At 37.3% G+C, this 22005-nt stretch overlaps 1 protein-coding gene across 1 annotated transcript in view; it reads right to left on the reverse strand.

Moving 5' to 3' along the window:
* The window catches only part of xpo4 (exportin 4), a 74824-nt gene extending 54023 nt beyond the window's left edge, over positions 1-20801 (reverse strand). Inside the window, exons 1-6 of the mRNA XM_030125164.1 lie at positions 20712-20801; positions 12129-12234; positions 11752-11893; positions 9955-10093; positions 7924-8040; positions 7630-7783 (exon numbers count right to left, since the gene is read on the reverse strand). Of these exons, the coding sequence (XP_029981024.1) occupies positions 7630-7783; positions 7924-8040; positions 9955-10093; positions 11752-11893; positions 12129-12234; positions 20712-20801 (748 nt within the window). The remainder of the gene's footprint in view (positions 1-7629; positions 7784-7923; positions 8041-9954; positions 10094-11751; positions 11894-12128; positions 12235-20711) is intronic.
* Between the last annotated feature and the right edge of the window lie 1204 nt (positions 20802-22005).

Here is a 22005-nt window from a genome sequence, read left to right on the forward strand (position 1 = left end):
TTATGCACTACTTTTATTCAAGTACAGTATTGAGAACAGCTTAAGGTATTTGTTCTCAGCTTTGGAAATAAGTTATAATGACTTGTGTCACTTGAAAAAAGTTGATTTCTAGTATAATTTTTTTTTCGCTTAAGTAAAAGTTTACTTTTACTTCATTAGAAATTTACTTACAATTCAAACTGCCTGTTATAGAGTAAAATCTCCATGAACTATGCTCCAGGAAATGTCATGAGTTCTGATGCCAAGACAGTAGTTCAGTTTCTCATTTCACGTCAGGGGTGAAGATGAAATAGAACTGACATAAGCAATGTGAAGAAAAACATTTAAATGACACCCAAGACCTACAGTACATGCACATCTAAAATAATCTGAATCCCAATCACAAGGCTGAAGTTCAACATGAAGAAAATCCTTGGACACATTTAAGGAGGCTCTTAAACTCTGAAAAAACAGGACCAATGTCCTTGTATTTCACCGGCATGTTCCATCAAGAATCAATAACCAGTTGAATTTGCGAAGTTGTCAGGTTCTACTGCTATGTTAGAGTCCTGTGGTCTGGATGCAGGAGAATAAATTTCCCAGCAGAAGTGGGTGGTACTTTCACTGGAGAACTCAAATTAGTCCAAATATGACTTCCTATCAGTGCTCAATAGTAACTATATTGATCTCTAACCATTCCCATGTTATAAACCATCAAAATATGGCCCAGTATAAGTAAAGGCAAATTTTTAATATTTCAAAAATTCAAAAATCTAAATTTCTCAAAACTGTGACCAAACTTTGTAGACCTCATCTCAAAGAAGCTACAAACAAAACTTCAAATGAGTCCAACCAACAGTTTCGTCTGAGAAGATGTTTGAATAAATTGCTAACAAAGACAACAAAAATGCTGGACACATCACCTTCACAATAACTCATGACCTATCGGCCAGTGAGCTAAGAAACAACAGCTTCATTCTCTAACATTTTTGATCAAAATTGTAGAGTCACGGTCAAAATGGAATAGGAAATAACATATCTGCGTAATAGCCACTCATATTACTGATGATGGATCAGGCCTTATGGGTAGCAAATCATTAATGTTTAGGGTATCCATAAATCTGGTGGTTTAACAAACATTAGCTTGGTAGTTTTTCTTAACTAGAGACATTTCCAGTCTGGTTTGGTTAGTGCGACATTTATTTGATCTAAACCTTGTGCTGAGTAGATTATTCGATTATTTGAAGCAGTCTTAATACAGCAGAGAACACAAATAAAAGTATATTTTTAAAACAGTCATTTACTTCAGGAAGAATTACTTTAGCCTAGTAGAATTATCCAGCCCACCTCTGCCTACATTTTACTACTTATTTTTATTATTTCCATTTCCTCACTCGATACTTAAAGTTCTGTGTTAGGCCACAATCAACTTGTTATTTCAGCAGGGTTATGACGATACAAATGCATTTCTCAGTCCATTTCAAGATGCAACTGTAATATATAGAAAACATAAAATAGGGAAAAAAATGAGCAATTTATCAAGTATTTAGTTGGACCACTGTACATATTTCCTGTGTTTTCATGTTGTAAGTGAATAATGACACTGAGACAAATAAGTGTGATGATTACAACCCTGCAAATTCAACAAAGTGTGCCTTAAGACTTGCACAGTACTGAGTATCTTATTACTTACAACATTTATATTTATCTTACAGATGTAGATACTTTTCAGTGGATGTGCAAATATTAACCTACTCATCTGTTCCTTGATGGACAAGTTTTAAAAAGCTCACAAATTATTTACTGTTTAACTATGAACTTTGCTGAGTGCTTAGATTTGCTGCTAACCTCAATCACATACAATGTGGAATTAACTTTGACACACTACACAATTCTACCAATTCTTAATCATTTCTTTATACTGTACAGCAATGCATCCTAACGCAATCATCAGTCGACTGTGTTTCCTTTGTTGGCTTTAAATAACTAACAATGCATCTATCTCTAATCTTAACATTTTGCAAACCCAAATGAACTTGATGCCAGAAGGTCGTGGATTAGCAAGCTTCTCCTGTATCCTCTATTCATTATGGCTGATCCTTACGGACCATGGTCCTGCTGCTGAAGAGCGGCTGAGCGTCTGCCAGTGGTCGTGAGAAGAGCGTAGCGCTATGCTAAGTCGCGTGGTAGGGTTTAAGCAATATATCCTGCCTTAAGTCTCCGCTGCAGCCTCGCCATGTGGAATAACAGTCCAGGAATACCTCCTCGCAGCCCCCGCCTTTCCCCTTTCCTTCTACTGTTTAGAGCCATCTGCTTAGACAGCAGTTGTCATCAATTCCTCTTTTATTAAATTAAACTAATAAAGTATCAATTATGCTGATGCATTCAATGCCAGCTTGTGGATGAATGTGACAAACAATGCCTCAGGTTTCAGTGTGTTCATTTTTACTAATAACAAAAATGTTCATTAAGACCGTTGGATTCAGATGGTATTTTAACCATTTTAACTACAATCCCTCCAAGTGTAAAAAGCTATAAATAAATGACAACACCACCAACGCAAACAGCAATAAATTTGGAAAACCGAGACATAGTTTTAAAAAAATATATATGCACAAACCATCTGTCTGTCTGCATACTACACATCACTTTACGCTCTCCTCGTGTCCCTCCTGCCCATGTTTAGACAGGAGTTGAATATTCTCCCTCCAGGTCAGGGCCAAATGTTTGCTCCAAGGCAAACATCCAGCATCAGCTTACACACTCCTAATCCTAACCTTAACCTGAGGGCCACAAAGCCTATAAATTGATCCCTGAACGGCTAATAAGAATACGAAGACAGACTGAGGCAAGTGTTGGGCTGACAGTCCTCTCTTCAGCGTAGGAGTAATTGTTGCTCGCAGACGTTAATGCGGCTTTTATTGCCCCTCACTAAAAATAAAGAAACACAAACAGCAGAGGGCTCTCACAGCAAAGTATAAATAAGTAACAATAAGGCCTTTATCTAAATGGATATTGTTCCCCTCAATTAAAAAAAAATCTGTCAACAGCACATCAGTTTTTACAAATTTCCATGGACATCACGACACAAAAACAATTCCCATAACAGGACTAAAGTAAAGTGTGAGATACTGAATTTATGTCCACAACCGCTGGAGTGCGGTGGAATGAAACCAAGTATATATTATAGATATTCAAGTACTGCACAAGTTAGATGGCGTTTGCTCATTTCACCCAGTACCAACTCTGGTGGTTTTTCATGTCACTTATGATTTCTGACTCTCATGACTTCAGTGATTTCTTGCGTAAAGTGTAATGTTTTTTTCGAACTGAACCAAATCATATTTAAGATATTTTAAAGGAAGTGTAGATCACTAGGATTTTTAAAGGACCAATGGAGATCCTGGATCATTTGCATTTTGTACTTCTTTTTACTTCTATACTTTGGAGGAAATATTGGACTTTTTTATCCACTATAATTATTTCAAGTAACTTTTTGTTAATAATTATTTTGTAGATTCATATTATTATTATTATTATTATTATTATTATTATTATTATTATTATTATTATTATTATTATTATTATTATAACATCAACCAATAAATATTAGGGTATATGTTTAGGTTTATTCATTATCCATAATACAGAAAATGCAAACAATGAGGCTAATTTTAAGTCAGCTGACTGAATTATGTTGGGACTGAATAGACTTAGGCAGAAGTTTAACGCTTACATAAGCCTCACCTACATTCAAACTAAAGTCTGTTTTAGGCTACTAACCAAAACAGCAAAAATCATCCCTGCTTGTATCTCTCAAAAATATCTTTCCAAACCAATGTTTTGAAAACCATCAATGAATTGGACAACTTTAAATTTATATTTGTGTCATTCCATAATTTCACCCAATAACAGACATACATCTTTTTATACATTTGAAAGTTTTTTGTACAGTAAACATACAAACACCTCTGAAATCATACCTGCTTTCCCGTATCAAAAAGAACTTCTAAACAGAGTCTGGGATTGACCTATTAATGCATATAGATCACAGATTGAGCAACAAAACCATTGTTGCTCAACCATTACCAGCAATACATTAATTGCAACCAGTAATATATATACTATTCTGGCCATTCTGCACTTTTTAGATAGGTTTAGATTCTTTATATATTATGATACCTCAGATAAGGTTTTGGGTATAGAACTATTCATTATAAGAGTGTGTCTATTCTGGAGTAAGGCTATAAACGATCTGGGTACTTCCTCCTCTACTGCTGGAACGGCCATGCTTTAACAAGAAACAACATATACCATGAAATCTCCACATTCTGATGTGGTCAGAAAGGAGCAGATGTGAGAAAATAAAAGAAAAAATGCTACCACCACAGAGTATTAGAGGGGAAAAGAATTCTATCAAAGAGTAAGGATAAAAAGGATAGATATTGGATGATTGTTATGTAATAGGTATAAAATCAACTACTCATCTACTGCAGCAAAAAGACTAGAGAGTGATCTGTCTGTCAGCTTAAACAGCCATTTACAGCACCTGACTGCCATCACAGCCGCGAGCCCTGACCACGACCCTGTCCAGAGTCAAACCCAGTGTGGAGTGACACGGTGTCGTACCGACGCCCGGGGAGCGTGCCTCCACATGACACCAGAGCCCAAGGGCTGCGGTTCAGACAGCGGTGAGGACAGATGACACGCATGCCGCTCTATTCATCTGAGGGAGAGAGGCGTTTTAAAAAAGGGTCTTTGAGCAGGTTGAGAAGTGTGTGTATTCGTGTGTGAAAGGCGGCGGCTGTCAGCCACGCAATTAAGGAGAGGCCCCCTGATACCCATACTGGCATACACTCACATCGCATGGCACAGGAACAGGCCTGTTGTGACACTTGCAGACAGGCGGCTACACTTATTCAGGCCTCTCAGCGGTCTTCATCAATCTGCTCTCCTTTTCAACAACCGACACACACTTAAAGGCTTCACATAAGCACACAATTTCAAGGAAAACACCACTTGATTTGACAATTCATATGCTATTTCTACAGCCTGACAGAGCCTCCGTAAACTGATGAACTACAGCCATATGACTATTAAATGACTCTTACCACAAGAAGAACTCGAGTTATTTTATAATGGTACCATCTATGTATGGTATGTATATATAAAAACAAAAAATCCTGGCCATTAACCAAGCCTGGATTTAAAGTGTTTTACTTGGCTACAAAAGAAAGCATTGTACTTTGAAGGTTGTAAAATTAACAAATTTATTTTAACAATTCAGTGCATTAAAACAAACTAGCAGCATTATTTACTTACAGTGGGGGCTAACCTATATCAAGTGTGGGCAAATACCCTTATTACTAGTTTCACAGCATGGTGGTCCATTGCTGTTATCTGGATCAAACAGCTTTTAAGTAAAGGTGAGTATGTACCTGTATATATATATATACACACAAGAGAAAGCAAACATATGCCAAAACACTTGCACATCATACTTCCATATGATGGTAGAAGATTTGTGCCCCAGTGACATTAAACAGGCTCATCTTTCAGTAACAGTCTGTACTGAAAAGACTAAGTTGCACTGTTCGCATTAAGTGAAAATTATTCATTATTCTGAAAGATAAGCATTTTTCGTATTATCTAGTTTTTGTTTTTATCATGAAAAATCAACTTGCGCTTTAACAGGGAACACATTTTTTATGTTAATGACCATTTATATATAAGTCCACATAAGAAATGACTGCTTTCAAAGCTGATATCCAATTGTAATATCCTTGAAGGATTTGGGATTTAAATGGTACTTTATCAAGCAATATTATTATTTATTATTTATGACAGTTCCTTTTAATGGCCTAGATGGTTTTATTAGAAATCTGTAGTTCACAGGAGAAAATCTGTGCCAATGTTAAAAAGATGCAAGAAAACAGACCACAACCTTAAATACACTTGATTTAAGTAGATTAATTCTGTGACTACACTTAGATGTACATTTAAAGATCCATTAGACTTCAGTCTTAAGGGAAAAAGGCAATTTATCCCAGAAACTGGAGCAACTAGTTTTTCTAGACTGAATGACAACAAGAGGAAGTATAAAAAGAAGATGCTGTCAGTTGAAATCCCCATTGAAAGACAGTTGACTAGGGTTTGTTTACATGCACTATAAAAACAGCAAATTCTCATATTTAGGAATCTCAAATCTTGAGGTATTTTTTTTGCTTGAAAGATAAATAAAAGTATAGAATATATGGAATAATTAACTGTAGAGATTAATTACCGTATCACACATCCTCAGTATCCTGCTTTAACCCCACATTCAATAGGTGGCTTCATGCACCCATTTGTACATTCAAGCAAATTTATGTGTTGTCTAAAAATTGACTGAACAGACTACCACACACACACACAAGGACTTAAAAGTGCATCTTTGAGATCACACACATATCGAACTAAGCGTGCCAGGCATACCAAGGGGAGCCTCAACAAGCCAAGGCAGGGGTGGTGGGCTGCTGGAATGATTCGGGGATGGACACACAGACACCTCTTTGAAAGTGATACATGGCCCTGGCTGGCAGCAAGCGCCACTCCAGATCCCCTCAGACAGGCAGAGAGGATGCCAGGCTGGTTGGGATTTAGGCTGTAATGAGCCGTGCACACACATCACACGCACATACATGACGCTTAAGTTCGATCAACAATGTGGCCAACTGCAGAGATGAAATGCACAAGCACAAGCGATGAACTACAAAGTGAAACTGATGGACAGATATGCATTCCTGGCATCACATAGCTGGACACACGCACACACATACTTGAGTAGCGACGAGGGAATATACATACTAATCTATATAATCTACACATTAAAGTCGTGTGTTTTTTCATCATGTCATGAAACTCATAACACAGAAACACAATATAACATCACTGACATTTTTTTTTCCCTCTTAGCTCAACCCTTGTCTTTTAAGTCTGTTCTACACAATCTACAAAATGGTTGTAGACCTTAACACACTACAGTCTTATTATCACAGTTAACTTTTGTGATTTTTGTTAAATTCTGGGGTGTAGCAGCACTGGTTAATGATGTTAGTGCAACTCCATCAAATTTCCAGTGAATGGTTTTAAAATGCAGTGTTTCATAGTCAGTATTTATCATTTGTTGCTCACCGATTGCAAAAAAGTGTAGCACTGCCAAAAAATTAGACCAACCACAGTGACCCAAATCATACCTCTAAACATCAGATTCTCTGTGATTTGTGCTGTTACACTATTATATGAAGACGAATCTGAGTTATAGGAGAAAAAACAAAGCAGATTTTGGCCACTTCAGTCTGAATACAGCCAAATAGCAAAGAAACACTGAAGCAAGTGCTAATGTTGGCTAATGAAATATTAGTTTTTAGAGGTTTTAGAGATTTTAGATGCTTTAAAGAATGAGTAAAACAACCCAATTTTTTTAACGTCTGCTTTAGATTTGTAATGCTATAATGCAAACCGATATTGACTAATTGATATACTGTTTGGTGTTTACCCTAAACTGCTTATGAGTTATAAAAGGAATTTCCATTTAGAACGAGTCATAAAAACAGATCTGATTTTTTTTTTTTTTTTTTTTTAATAATGGAGAATCTCAGCAAAGGATATGATTCGGTGGCAAGAAGTTCCAGCTGAGGACCTGGTTGGCCAGAGCCAGGTAGCGCTGAAAGACAGACGACATCTGTGCGTTGAGGTTCTCTCGGCGGCTGAACTCCTGCAGCACCTCCATGGTCAACATGAAGATTTGGCGTAAACCCTCCTCCTAGACGTGTGAAAAAAAGAAATAAGAAGCATAAAAGCGTAAATGATGAGTAAGGTATCTTAGCCTGAAACAAGAAATACTTGATTTTCTTCTGGGCAAGAGGTGAGGACACAGAGCAGGAAATGAGGTGGGGGACAAACCTGGAACAGACGCTTGCAGCTGCCATGGAACTCCATGCTGAGGCCGATGCTGCTGGTTTTACTGGAGCTGGAGAACTCACTGAGGAGAGCAGTGAGGATGGAGCAGGCCAGTGTTTGCTGCACAGAAGGTGGTGTGATCATATATTACATAAATACTTTTCACAAGAGCAAATTTCAGTCAAATTACAAAGTTAAGCATTAGGGTTTAAGAACAAGGTACTGGGCATTAATGTGCATCTGAAAAGATAGTTATCAGTCAAAGTGCAGTGGGAGTTAAATCCATCACTGAGGGGAGAGAACAGAGAAGGGCCTCATACAGGTCAAAGGTTAGAATAAGGGTTTTTAATGAGGTCAGACTGGAGGAATCTGCACAAGTTTCCACTGAGAAGACAAGCCCTCATTTAAAATAGGGCCATTCTGTGCAAACAAATTGGATTTCAGCAACAACTATTGAAAAGCTGAACATTATCCTTAGAGTTTCTGGCAGGGTTTAAAGTTTAACACAACTAATAATCACATTTATTCTGTCCACCCTAATAGGGATATTTTTCTTGATGGGACTTTTTCTCCTCCTGTGTTTTTTGTTATGTTTGTTTTTTTTCCCCAAAATTCAGTTCACACAACCTTTGGTGTTCACACTAAACTGATCCAACTACCTAACCCTAACTACACAATCTGTGTTTTGAAAAATGTCTCTGTCCACACAACAAAAACAACTACAAAACAGTATAAATGCTCATTTCTGATGTACCTTATACTGTGGATCTTCAGATAGTATTGGATAACCAATACAGAGTCTTTAGTTTGCCATGAAGTTAAGCAGCAATGACAAGCTAAGTTAAAACTTAGGTAACCTGCTGGTTTTAGTTGTTGAAGTGTATTCCTTATATTTTAAACTCTCATAAAAGTTTCCTTCTCCAAATGCATCTGTGCTTTTGTCATATGACAAAAAAATATACATGTGTATCAGAGTGTGACAGTGACATCATGGTTTTCTGATTGCTTCGGTTTTCCTGTTTGCCTATAATCCTGTTTCGGTGTAGATGAAAGACACCCCCCCCACCCCCACCCCAAAAAAAAAAAAAAAAAAAAATGCTTTTTGGAAAATATCTGCATTAGTGAGGGAGCAGTATCAGTTAATCTTTAAAAACTCAGAACTAAAAATTTATTTTGATGAGAACTGTACCAAGCTGCACAGCAAGACAATTCATGACATTAATTTAAAGGTCCTATATGAATTAGTATATATTGACCCCTTGTAGACACTAAACTAGAGCTGACGTTCACAGACAAATAACAGATTGTCATAAAAGCCTTATTGTGGATCTTGAAAAAAGAAAATGTAAACTAAGTCTATATAAATGAGAAAACAGCATTAAATAAAAGACATGAGGTTATTAGCATATTATTCTGTGATTCCAATTCTCATGTACCTTACAGTAAATCAACTTTTCAAATTTTTGTCCAATTTTTGATTAAGTATTACTCTTGGAAAGTGATGGAAAACCAAATACAAGATTTCAAACACAAGCCAGGTGGCCCCTCCTCATCATTGTGGTCAAAGCGAGAGCACAACTGAGCTTCTCTGCGCTTAAGTTTGATCACTGAAAAAATTGTGAACTACTGCCACCTACTGGCAACATCCAGTATGACTGAAAACAAATGTATCTGTCATGCTAATATACTTACAGCACAGAATAATAAATCCATCAGTGTGACTACTGTAGTCATTCATGTTACTTAAAACAACCATTTATGTCAGCAGGGATGTTTATGCTGTCATTTGTTCAAGCACCAAAGAGACTTAAATGAATAAGAACAGATGGATATACATTAGTTTTTACATGAAAAACTAATTTTCATATAACAGAATACTGCTGGAACCCCAACCTCAGCTACAGGGACAGATGTATTGATCTGAAATGTGTAATGAAGGTAGATAAAGGAAGATTGCTTATTTTCTCATCATCATTAACAAAAATGATTAAAAGAAGCTGCTGTTAAAATGTGCATTATATATGACTCTCTCACCACTGTAGGGTTTCCACTACTGATGAGCTGTCCCACTTCATGAAAGACACTTTTACAGTTGATTGATTTGTCCAGGGAGCCCCTCTTCACAATCACCGCCACAGCCAACAGGATCTGCTCACGGACATATTTTTGCAGACTGATGGAGAAAAAAAAAAAGAAACTCATTTAATTCATGATTCAATCAAGATAATAAGAGCACAACTATTATAGCATTAAGCACTTTGTCCTGGTTAATGACACCGAATACTGAACACCGAAGTAAGAGAAACAAAATGTGTGAGTATTGCCAGTCACAGCTGCAGGTTGTTTTCTTTGGCTTGTATCGCATGGAAAAAAAACTTGACACTGTTTGTGTGAAAGTTTAAGGTTCAGGGTTTAACCACACTGTGTAACAGAGGCTGGAGCACAAAAAAGCAGATAACTGATTAATCAACTGTTCTCATCCCACAGGTTGACTTTATTGGAAGCAGTGTGTCTGCTGAACACAATATATTTGTCAAAAGTAAATACAATGTATGGATCATTTTGGATCAAGGATTACTTTTAAGTTTTGAGCCTTTATGTTCTTTCAAAGACAGTAATTTCAGGTGAGAAGCCAAACTGGAATCACCAAATATGACAGTAGATCAAAATACTTACAATCAACCCCATGAACTCTCTGAAGAGATAATTCAAGCATCACTTTAACTTAAAGGTGCAGGGGACTTTCGTCACCAATTTTTCATCAAATCTGTAAAACCCCAGTCATATCCTTAGTATCATGAATCCGTAAGTCTTTCTGTGATTACTCACCTGAATCTCTTCCCTCACGGTGACCAATTTCTTAGTGCCATCCACCATAAACAAACCATGTGTTTACAAACAGAGCCATGCGGTAACTCGGGCATCTTCGGAATTTTGTCGCACGGTGCACTGGGGGAAGCGGAGTTCCAATCGTTTCTGTGTCGTGTTTCTTGCAGCTGCCGCAGCCAGGCAGAGCTCCGCTTCCCTCCAGCCGTTTCCGTGTTTCAGCTGTTTCCGCGTTGTGTTTGTTTCATCCAGATAATATCATATGGTTGCGCTGCTGCTGTCAGGCGGCTGCGCGAACCTCCCCTTCCCACAATGCACCTCGCGACAAAAATCAAAAGTTACCACACGGCTCTGTTTGTAAACACATGGTTTGTTTATGGTGGATAGCACTAAGAAATTGTTCACCGTGAGGGACGAGATTCAGGTGAGTAATCACAGAAAGACTTACGGATTCATGATACTTAGGTTATGACTGGGGTTTTACAGATTTGATAAAAAAAATTGGTGAGGAAAATTTCCCGCAGCTTTAAAATAAGAAAAAAAAACTCTGGAAGAATGGGATCCAAGTAGCATTTTGGGTTGGGGTGGAACTGTCCAATCCATCAAAATCTCATAGCCATGATCTTCCCAATTATTTTTATTAATGTTGGCAAGTTTTTGTGATAGTTACATACTACAAAAGTGACACCAAACTTGAGTATCTTGAAACTTTCAATAAGTCCATTGGATCATTTAGAAGCAACACCAATGGGCTGGAACATCTTTTTAGACAATGTGACCTTAAATTTTCAGAAACCCCACGTCTTTTCCACCTGATAATGTCTTTGGTATTGATAACACTGTGTCAATTCCAATCCCTTCGTGATCATGAATAATTGCGCCACAAGTCTCTGGCCTTGTTTTCTATATCCTCTTCATACAATTAAGACAGCGTACCTGAAACACTGGACATTAAATGCAAAAAAGAGAGAAAACATCAAAGTGACTACTAAGGGCCTTTCTTACTTCGGTCTCTGTAAGACATAGGTGAGGAGGAACGTCCGGAGTGACTCGATGCTGGTCTTCTCCAGCAGAATCCACTCTCGTACCACAGCCTCCATGATGGCCGTGGCTGCCTGGAACAGCACATAGTCCACCTTACTGGTCTCTGGAGTGGGAAGACAGGAAAACTGTGTTATGTTTGTCTTTTATGTCATTTTTACTTTTACCACTGACATCTCTCCTCTAGATTTCACATAAATTTTAAAATGATAAATTCAATTCTAATACTTTGATCACTAGGAGTATATCAGCAGATATTACAGTATGTTTTCTCTGAATCAATGTCTCAAATATTATACAGGATACAAAAACACTAATCAGACAATGAAGTCGATATTCACCTAGGATGTGCTTGCAGATAGCGAATGGGGATTTGGATTTCCTAAAGGAGAGGAATACGTGTTCAGCATGCTGTCTCTGTTCGGTGCTGACCATGGACGGCGGTGCCTAGAAAAAAAACATACATGGAAATTGGTGAAAACTATGAAAAGCAAATCTACTCAGAGAAAAACAAACTCCCACAGTGAAACTGTACTTGTGTGTGTCAAGGATTTGCAAAGTAGAAGTGTGTGGTTAAAAGTGTTGTTAGTGACACACATGACCCTGCATAAATGTGACATATTTACCAGCAAAAGTCTGTGAAGCTTATAAAAGTCTTAAAATTGTTTTTCAATGTACATGACATACACAGGAAAAATCTTAAAAAACAAACACTGAAACAGGTGTAGATGTCACCTTCAACAATTAAAATGCAAACCTTTCCTAAGCGCTACCATGCCAGGAGTACCAAGTGGAAAACAGACTGGCATGTACTGTACATTTTAGATGCAATACATTACTGCTGATTATGATAAGCTTTTTAGTTCATATATCATGTCAGAAAAATCAAGACAATCAAACTGTTGATTGTCATTTTGGCACAATACATAGTAAAGTCAGCTCTGATCGAATAACTGACAACAGCCAATTAAGCAAAAAGTTAGTCTCTTAAGTATTCATTGAGAGTATTTGGTAAATATTTAGTAAGCAAAACACTTCAGAGGATTATTAGTTTTGGTGACAATGCAGCAGTAGGGTTGTTTGAATATTAAGATAGCCTAATTGAAATTATTTCATTATAATATATGTGCCTTCAAGCTAGGGCTGCACAATTTTGGCAAAAAAAAAAAAAAAAAATCCTGATTTTCTCCTCTAAAAACTTGATTTTCGATTTTGATTTCTGGGTTAAACTACAAAAAACAACAGAAGTCAGCATGTTGTTTTCATGAGCAGCCTGCAATGCAAGTCACTGCTCCCTACCTCAAATCTGTGATGGTATCACATGATGGGCCCACAGAAGTTTTTTTTTTTTTTCATTAAATCTTTATTGAATTAAGTAGAGTATACAAACAATGTATACAACAAGAAAATAACATAACAAGTGTGCCGGGGGGGGATACACTACAATGCAATGTCCAAGTCAGAGCAAATAATGATAGTTTTTATAGCCTTTTTGTTTCCAGATTTATCTAACAGCTTTGAATAAAGTTCAATATCTTTCAAAAAATAAATAATATTTGGTTTTATGTTACAGAACTTACATTTGTGAAAGAAAAATTTAGCAAGTAAGACAAATAAATTAATTATATATATATATATATATATTTTTTTTTTTTTTTTTTTTTTTTTTTTTTTTTTCCTTTTTGGGGTATCTGGGCCCACTTTAGTGATACTACTGTAAGCCAGGTATCAGTCGTGCCTGCGTGGACCACGTAATATGAGTGATCCCCATGCGGTTCTATTTAAACTGGGGGATCCATGCGTGGAAGAGACCGACCCAGGACACGCTGGAAGGATGATATCTCCGGAACTGGTGGATGTCTGGGCAGAGGGTTGTCTGGGCTCCTCTGCTGAGGCTGATGACCCCGAGACCCCGGACCCGGATCAGAGTAAGACTGTATGGTACGGATCCGGGACAATGTAAGATGAGAGATCCCCATGCAGCTATATTTGAATTGCGGCTTACATTGGTATCACTACTGCGGGTTCATGAACAGATTTAAAGTCCAGTCATTACACGGACTTCTGTGACAGACCGCTGTCACAGGTAGGAGGAAGAGCCTATGGTAGCCTGTGGGCGTGCGGCCGGGAGGCACGAGAGAGATGAAATCGATTTGATGATTTCCCTTTTTTTAAAAATCGTCCTAATTAAAAAATCCAATTTCGATTTAAAATCAATTAATTGTGCAGCCCTACTTCAGACAAACAGTGGGTGGTATTCACTGTTCCCACAGCTTCCATTAAACCAGTACCAGGAAAAGCTAGCCTTTGGGGCCTTCTGGCAGAAAAACCAAGTAAAGCAACATTAAAAGGCTCTGTGTATGGATTGGATGTGCATTGGACTGTCAGGCAGGAGGTTGTGGTTTGTGATTAACTGTGACTTACATTAATTTTTCAGTCACTGTTTGGTTAGGTTTCAGTACCAAAATACTTGGCCAGTTTTTGGAAAAGATCAGTTCATAGTTTGTGTTAATATACACCCTTTTACAACAGAACAATAAAGTCTAACCAAAAGAACGGCCTAAAGGGAACTTTTTCTATGTGTCATTAAACCATAGCAGAAGAAAGGAGAACAGCAAAACGGTTTCATTAGAACAGCACCAATCAATCCTCAAACAGCAGAAAATGTAACAATGAAGGAAATATGACACTTCTGTTACTTTGATCCTGTTTGCATAAAGATGAATGGAGCCAGTCTTTTACAACCAGCAGTTTGAAGGACCAATGAAAATGTGAAAGCAGACAACACATGCACACAATAGCGCATTACAGTCGATTGTATTTTCATTCATGTCCAGTCCTAATCACAAAACTGAATTAAAAAAGCCTTTGTCCCACTTTTAGTCGTTGAAATGATTCCCTAAGCCCATCTACATGTACACTAAAACTCTGATCATTATCTGATTTCTGGAGTTATCTCACTATTCAACTGATCATATAAAAAGGATAATCTGATTATAAGAAATTTAATTAACACACCTGGATTTCTTCCCGATACACCAATGTCTTCATGTATACCCCTAAACCTGATTTATGTCATTCTTTTACATCTGAGCATGTGTTAAAAAAAACATGAGCAGAGGACAATAATAGGAAGTTTGAGTCTACCATCCCTGCATACACATACTCCGAACGAAATCCAATAATGGACTGAAATACCAGGGTTTGTTGATTACCGCATTCCTGCAGTGCATGTCAACATGTCACATCTGATTATTACAATTATCTGATTACTCCCACTTATCAGATTATGGTAATGTAAACAGGCTAACTGATACCTTATATTTCAAAAAAGAGGTTAAATAGCTGCTTTGCAAATGTGTCTCTGAAGACCACCATCACTGAGTCAGGAATGTATACATTTACAAATCTTAAAGGGGTCATATTTAGCTAAACCCCCTTTTATTAGTCATTGGTACATTTATCTGTGTATTTGGACCCTAATAGTTCCAAAAATTTGAATTTGAACCCTCCATGTGCTGCAAAGCTACCTTTATATTCATTCTGGCAAAAATTGAGTGGATTTCTCCAACCCCTTTTAATTCCCGCTTCGTTACATCTATAACTAGTTACGTCACAACATTTGCACATATAAGGTCAAGACTTGTGACGAACATTTCTCAGAGTACGTCATAATTGTTTGCCAGCAGCAGCGGTTGTAGTAAAAACTGAAAATATGTCCAAATTTCGAGTTGATCAGCTAAAATGTTCAGTTGTTGGTTGAACGGGACAGAGCAGCACAGACAACAACCTGGAGGGGGTGGGGTGTGAAGTGGCTCATTTGCATTTAAAGGGCCAGCGTTCAAAACGACCTTTCTCATGTCATTACTCAGAAAAGGGGTTGAAGATGGACCTGTGAAGTTGAATTAATGCAGAATTCAGACCCAAGCATAGCATTTACAGTTTATGTAGACCACAGGGAAATGTTTAAAATGCAAATTCCATTTTAAAAAGCAGAATATCACTCCTTTAAGCAGTCATGCTGAGACTAACGATATGACTATCAATGTACCTGAAAAGGAAAACTCTGCTTATTAATAATATAATATATATAATATAATAATAATATTATTAATATTAATAATGACCGAGTTGTTAAGATTCATTGTCCGACCTGTTCCAGTTGGCTTTTGTGCCTGCTCAGTCCTAGTTATTTGACAAACAGTGAAGTTGCATTCGATGCTGTGAGAACCACAAAAGAAACCAGTGCTCTATAGATGTACACAAAACCACACTAACAGTTTCACCAGTATGTAATTAAGTTTTTTTATGTTTTTTAAATACAGGTGGTATATCGAATGATTACAACTCACTGACAACATGCAGGTCCCTGGCCCTTTAGGCCCAATCTGAACCCCAAAATAACTTTAACGGCCCATGTAATTGTGAAAAAATGACTTCACTTTGTATTCTGGGTCATCACTTTAATAGGTAAAAATTCAATCTGGTTCTTGCAGCGATCACCGTGTAAGAACGCACTCACACACAAACACACATGTACACACAGACTTTTATTGAGGAGTGTCGCCATGATACAGCTCAGCAGGAAAGTCACATTCCAGGCCTAATTGCAGTAAAAGCAGCACTGCGGCTGAAGGCAGCAGAGGAAAGAAAGCCCCTTTTATCTCTAACCACTTTATAACCTAACACACACTCACACACTACACTTCAGAACAGTATATGACGAGACGGTGGACACACAATGGCAGCACTTTAGTCAAACGAACTTCACAAGTAGAAAACAATCAAATTCAGATGTCTTGGACTACACATTCTGACCATTTTTTAAGTATTATTAATGGAAAACAGACACAATTCGTTGTGTCAATAAAAGTGTAAATAGAGTCACATGTAGTATCAAATCACAATCAGCCAGCTGTTTCTTTTCCCTCAGGTTACAGTGATTCAGCACCTTTCATCTCATTGTTTTGAGGTTCAGTGTCACTCTGTATCAGTGCTGCTTTTTGTTTTTTTTTTGTTTTTTTGAGAATATGGCAAATACAGAGGAGCATGTAGCAGCTGCACAAAGCTACTTATTTCCCTCAGAGACTAACACAATAAAAACGATCATGAGTGTAACGTTCTGGGACATAAATGTGTTGCACAACGACTCCTAATGTTACAATCGTAGCTCCACAGCTCATCCTCATACTTCCAACAAAAATCCCAGAAAAGCAAGCATAAAAATCAATCTCAAAGTTCAATATCCATGAGTTCAGCTGAATAGATAATAACCCATACCTATTTAACTTCAACAGTGTTAAGTGTCTGCAACACTGTTTTTGTTTTTTTGGCATAATGTTATCATGTTAGAAGTGCACTAGTCACTTCTCAAATGCTGAATTTATCAACATTTTTAATAACTGAATAACATTTGAGTAATTCTTAAATCTGAATATTTTCTTTTTTTTCCTTTACCCCTTAGTAAATGGAATAACTCAACAAGCAATTTGTGATAATTTTTTTCAACATTTTCTGACTTCGTAATGAAGCACAAAACTCAATTATTTGAGAAAATAATCCAGACATTACTCAACAATTAAAATAACCGTTCCTATATGTAGGTGCCCCTTTCACACAGTTGAACCTTTCCATTTTAAACATAATTCTGCTTTAAAACAACAATATCCTCAGTTTCATCCAGCTCAGACTGCACACTACAGCTCAGCCCTGTTCGGCTAATTCTGAATAATTCATCATAAATATTAACTGTACATTAAGACAAATGCAGTTAAGAGTCCTGCATCAGATTCTGGAATGCTGACGCAATTTCATGGCAGTTTTGGTGGTTGCAGTTTGTGATACTTTCAACCGTATTGTGTTACTGCTGTCATAACAATGAGGGTAAATATCAGAGACAGAACTGGACTGCGTTGTTGAGCTGAATTAAATTACCCTGTGGAATTCTCCGTGTAGTGACTATGATACTACTTGGTTCAGTCTTAAAGAGGTCATATTTTGCTAAACCCACTTTTATTAGTCTTTGGTACATTTATTTGTGTATTTGGACCCTAATAGTTCATAAAGTTTAAATTTGATCCCTACAGGTGCTGCAAAGCTATCTTTATATTCATTTTGGCAAAAATCGAGTGGATTTCTACAACCTGTTTTAATTCCTGCTTAATTTGTTACATCTGTAACTAGTTACGTCATGATATTTGCACATATAAGGTCAAGACTTCCAGTGAACATTTCTCCGAGTACGCCATAATTGTTGGTCCGCAGCAGCGGTTGTAGTCAATACTGAAAATATGCCCAAACTTCTAGCCAATAACCTAAAATAATTCCATTTATAAAAGCATATTACTACTTTAAAATGACAGTGAGTTGATCAGGGTTAGATGGAAGCTTTGGCTTCATTCAATTCCATAACATCCCACATAGAATAAAAACAATTTTACATTTTCACTTCAGCAACAACTACTTGAATAATTGATTAACTAGTCTGAGTTACTTTTCAAGAAAAAGTCCTGATTTCCTTCCTTCCCATGACAATAAATTCAAGATCTTTGGATTGCAGAACAAATTTCAGGATGTCCTATTTGGGAAACAAGTATTTTATAAATCAAGGAACTAGTGAACTGATTGAAAAAAAGAGGAAAGAGAAAATAATCAACAGAGTCGCAGCCCTAATACTCATAGGATCTATAATGGCTCTTGACTATTTATTCAAAGTATAAAGAACATATTACAGCGATAGTACAACTTCTACTGTTTCAAATTATACTATCAATTACTTTGTTTAGTCAAAACTCCCTTTTCTGACCACAGTATTTATCACCATTTGAACAAAGGTTTGTGTTCTTCCACATGACTCATATTCAGGCAGGAAATTTGAATGAGGATAAGAAACATGGAGGAGAGTGAACATCACACAGAGCGGTGACCAGAGGGAGGACTCTGACCTGTAAAGAGGGCCTACAAGGGCCTACTTCTGTCTCATGGACCAGGTTTGAGTATGAAAGATCTTGGACCAGGACCATAAAACTGGGCTCTGCAAACCATACCACAGACTCAAAAACCACCAACCTCTTGTACAAAATACAGTACAATCCTATCAAACAGTACAGACAGAGCTTATGAATGAGAGCCACAATAGTACAGTTGAGTGCACAAAATAAACCCCACTCAGATATTTACTCATTTTGTTACATTAGTTGAAATATTTTAAACTATGAAATACGAGTGAGTACATTTTACTTGAGAATTTACCACAATCTGTAGCATGTCTTTCCATATGGTCATTTAATACAAAAAATATTGAAACCACCAAAAAGATGCTATGTTGACATGTATAACTATATAGATAAGTAAAGATCTATACTAGCACCTGATCTATTAAATATATTTGGTTTAATTTATGCTTGTGTTACTGATCTCTCTTCTTCCAATGTCCTATTCATGTAGACTTGATACTGACACACTGATTTCATTCTTATTTACTACTACTTCTACTTCTGTCTCATGGACCAGGTTTGAGTATGAAAGGTCTTGGTCCAGGACCATAAAACTGGGCTCTGCAAACCATACCACAGACTCAAAAACCACCAACCTCTTGTACAAAATACAGTACAATCCTATCAAACAGTACAGACAGAGCTTATGAATGAGAGCCACAATAGTACAGGTGAGTGCACAAAATAAGCCGCATTCAGATATTTACTCATTTTGTTACATTAGTTGAAATATTTTATGAAATATGAGTGAGTACATTTTACTTGAGTATATACCACAGTCTGTAAAATGTCTTTCCATATGGTCATTTAATACAAAAAATATTGAAACCACCAAAAAGATGCTATGTTGTGACATGTGTAATTCTATACATGTGTAAAGATCTATACTAGCACCTGATCTATTAAATATATTTGGTTTAATTTATGCTTGTGTTACTGATCTCTCTTCTTCCAATGTCCTATACATGTAGACTTGATACTGACACACTGATTTCATTCTTATTTTCTAAAGCTGTCAGTGATGGTCATTTCAAGAATCAGCTCCATCACATGTAGACCACTCTTCTACAGTCCAGGTCCACTAAACTAAAGGTCCTACAGTTCTTTTTACTGTTGTCTCCCAGGCTAATGTACAAGTCAACATCTACACCAGTGCTACATGATGATAACTAATGTGCTGGCTAACATGTGGACAGTATAAGTGTCGTTACTGTAAGCCTGTAGAGTTCCTGTGGTGTTCAAACTGGCAAACAACAGGCTGTTTTCCCTGTTGGTTCGTACTTTACCAACATAATGGCAGAAAACAAACCCAGGCTGAGGCTACTAGCTAATTCAACCAACACACTCCTGACCTGCACATGGTTAGCCACTTGCTCCTAGCCGGTGTGTCCACACTCACTTGTTCCTGTACAAGCTAGGAGATGGGGAAAACGGTTGGAAACGGTTGGAAATGGCGCTTTGGGACTTAGATGAGAGGCTAAAGCTAAATGTGGGTGACTTAACAGGCTGTTTTGGGGAAACCATCAGCTCTCAGATGCTCCCACTGCCTCCGCTCACACTCATAAAACTTGATGTCACGTTAAAACGGCGGCGAAACGAAGCTGCCATGAAGTTTGTGTTAAACGGAGCCACGTTGTCTAAAGTGATTACAACTGAGGTGGTGGCTTGTGAGAAGGAGAAGAAGGGAGACAAGGGGGGAAATGTGTCGACAATGAGCGGATTTTTTTTTTTTTTTTTTTTTGCGGGATGGAGACGGGCAAGGCGCTGCGCCACGCATCGCTCACATACCGATTCTCCGGTGAAACTGAACACATGAAACAACAAAAAGCAGGAGGAACAAACAGCCCACGGACAAACTCCAACCGGAGACGACGACAAGACACACGTACCGTCCACACACAGCCGATAAAAGGACACGGAATTTCTCACCATTAAAACTTTGGCAGCGCTTTCCAGCTGTGTGATCACTTCTGGTGCACCGACCGCCGCCATCATCGTCCCTCTCCAATGACGCGCCATGCGCTCTGCATTGTGGATTGCAGCTCTGTCCGCCTGGTACCCGGCCTGGTTCTACCCTGCGACTTCAGCGTGGAGGCAGCGTGTTATGTAACACAACAGTGGACACGGCACGGACACACGAACACGTGTTTGTATAGGAGGCATGCACCTAGCTTCTGTTTGAGTCAGTTCACACAGGTTCACTGGAGTTGGAAAGAACTGGAACCTCACACCAGGTCATTTTACAAAGTTTGTGTTTTCTGTAGGTCTGTATCTGTATTTATCTTTATCAAATGTGAAGTATGTTATTTTACTTAATTTATCATTAGCAATATAGTGCATAACTGTTAATCACCTGAGTAACTACTTTCTTCTGATGATAGAATAGAATAGAATAGAATAGAATAGAATAGAATGTCTTTATTGTCTTGTACAGGTACAACGAAATTAAAAAGTACAATCATCCTAGGTGCCATAAAAAAAAGTATAAATAATGTATATAAAAGAGTATAAAAACTTAAAATATAAAAAGAAAACCCTAACGGCATAAATATCTAAAAAGCAGCATAAAAAAGTGTTACTAGAAGTATAAAAGAGACATAAAACATGTACTCTGATGATGCTAATTTTATGGGAGAAAAATGTACAAACAAATTCTTGCGTGGTGCCCTTACATATAATCTTTTCCCCTTACCATTAAAACGGAAAAATGTATTAAAAGATTTTCCTAAAGAAATTATAATCAGGATTAGAACCAAATACCTGACTCTACCCATACCCCCAAAAGCGAAAGAAACTCATTTTAAAACACTAAATGATATCTATCCTTGCAATGACTTTATGAGACAAAGATTTAATATTGAAAAAAAAATTGTGTTTTTTGTGAATTTGAAATCGAATCTTTAGAACATTTATTTTTTGATTGCCCATGCACCAGGACTTTTTGGACAACATTTCAAGAATGGACATCTGAGAAGGACACTCAATCGCCCAAACTGAAATACAAAGACATTAAATTTGGTGTTATAATGGAAAACAGAAAAAGAGAAATTATGTATTACACTTTGATTATTATGGCCAAACAATTTATACACAAATGTAGATTTGTGAAGACCCCCCCCCCCCCATTGTTCTTAATTTACAAAAATGAAATAACAAACTTCAAAAAGACACTGAGACATGTGAAAACCAAACGAGCCTTGATTGTATATGAAAATTTTAATGT

This window comes from Sphaeramia orbicularis, chromosome 21, assembly GCF_902148855.1.
Source record: "Sphaeramia orbicularis chromosome 21, fSphaOr1.1, whole genome shotgun sequence".
NCBI lineage: Eukaryota > Metazoa > Chordata > Actinopteri > Kurtiformes > Apogonidae > Sphaeramia > Sphaeramia orbicularis.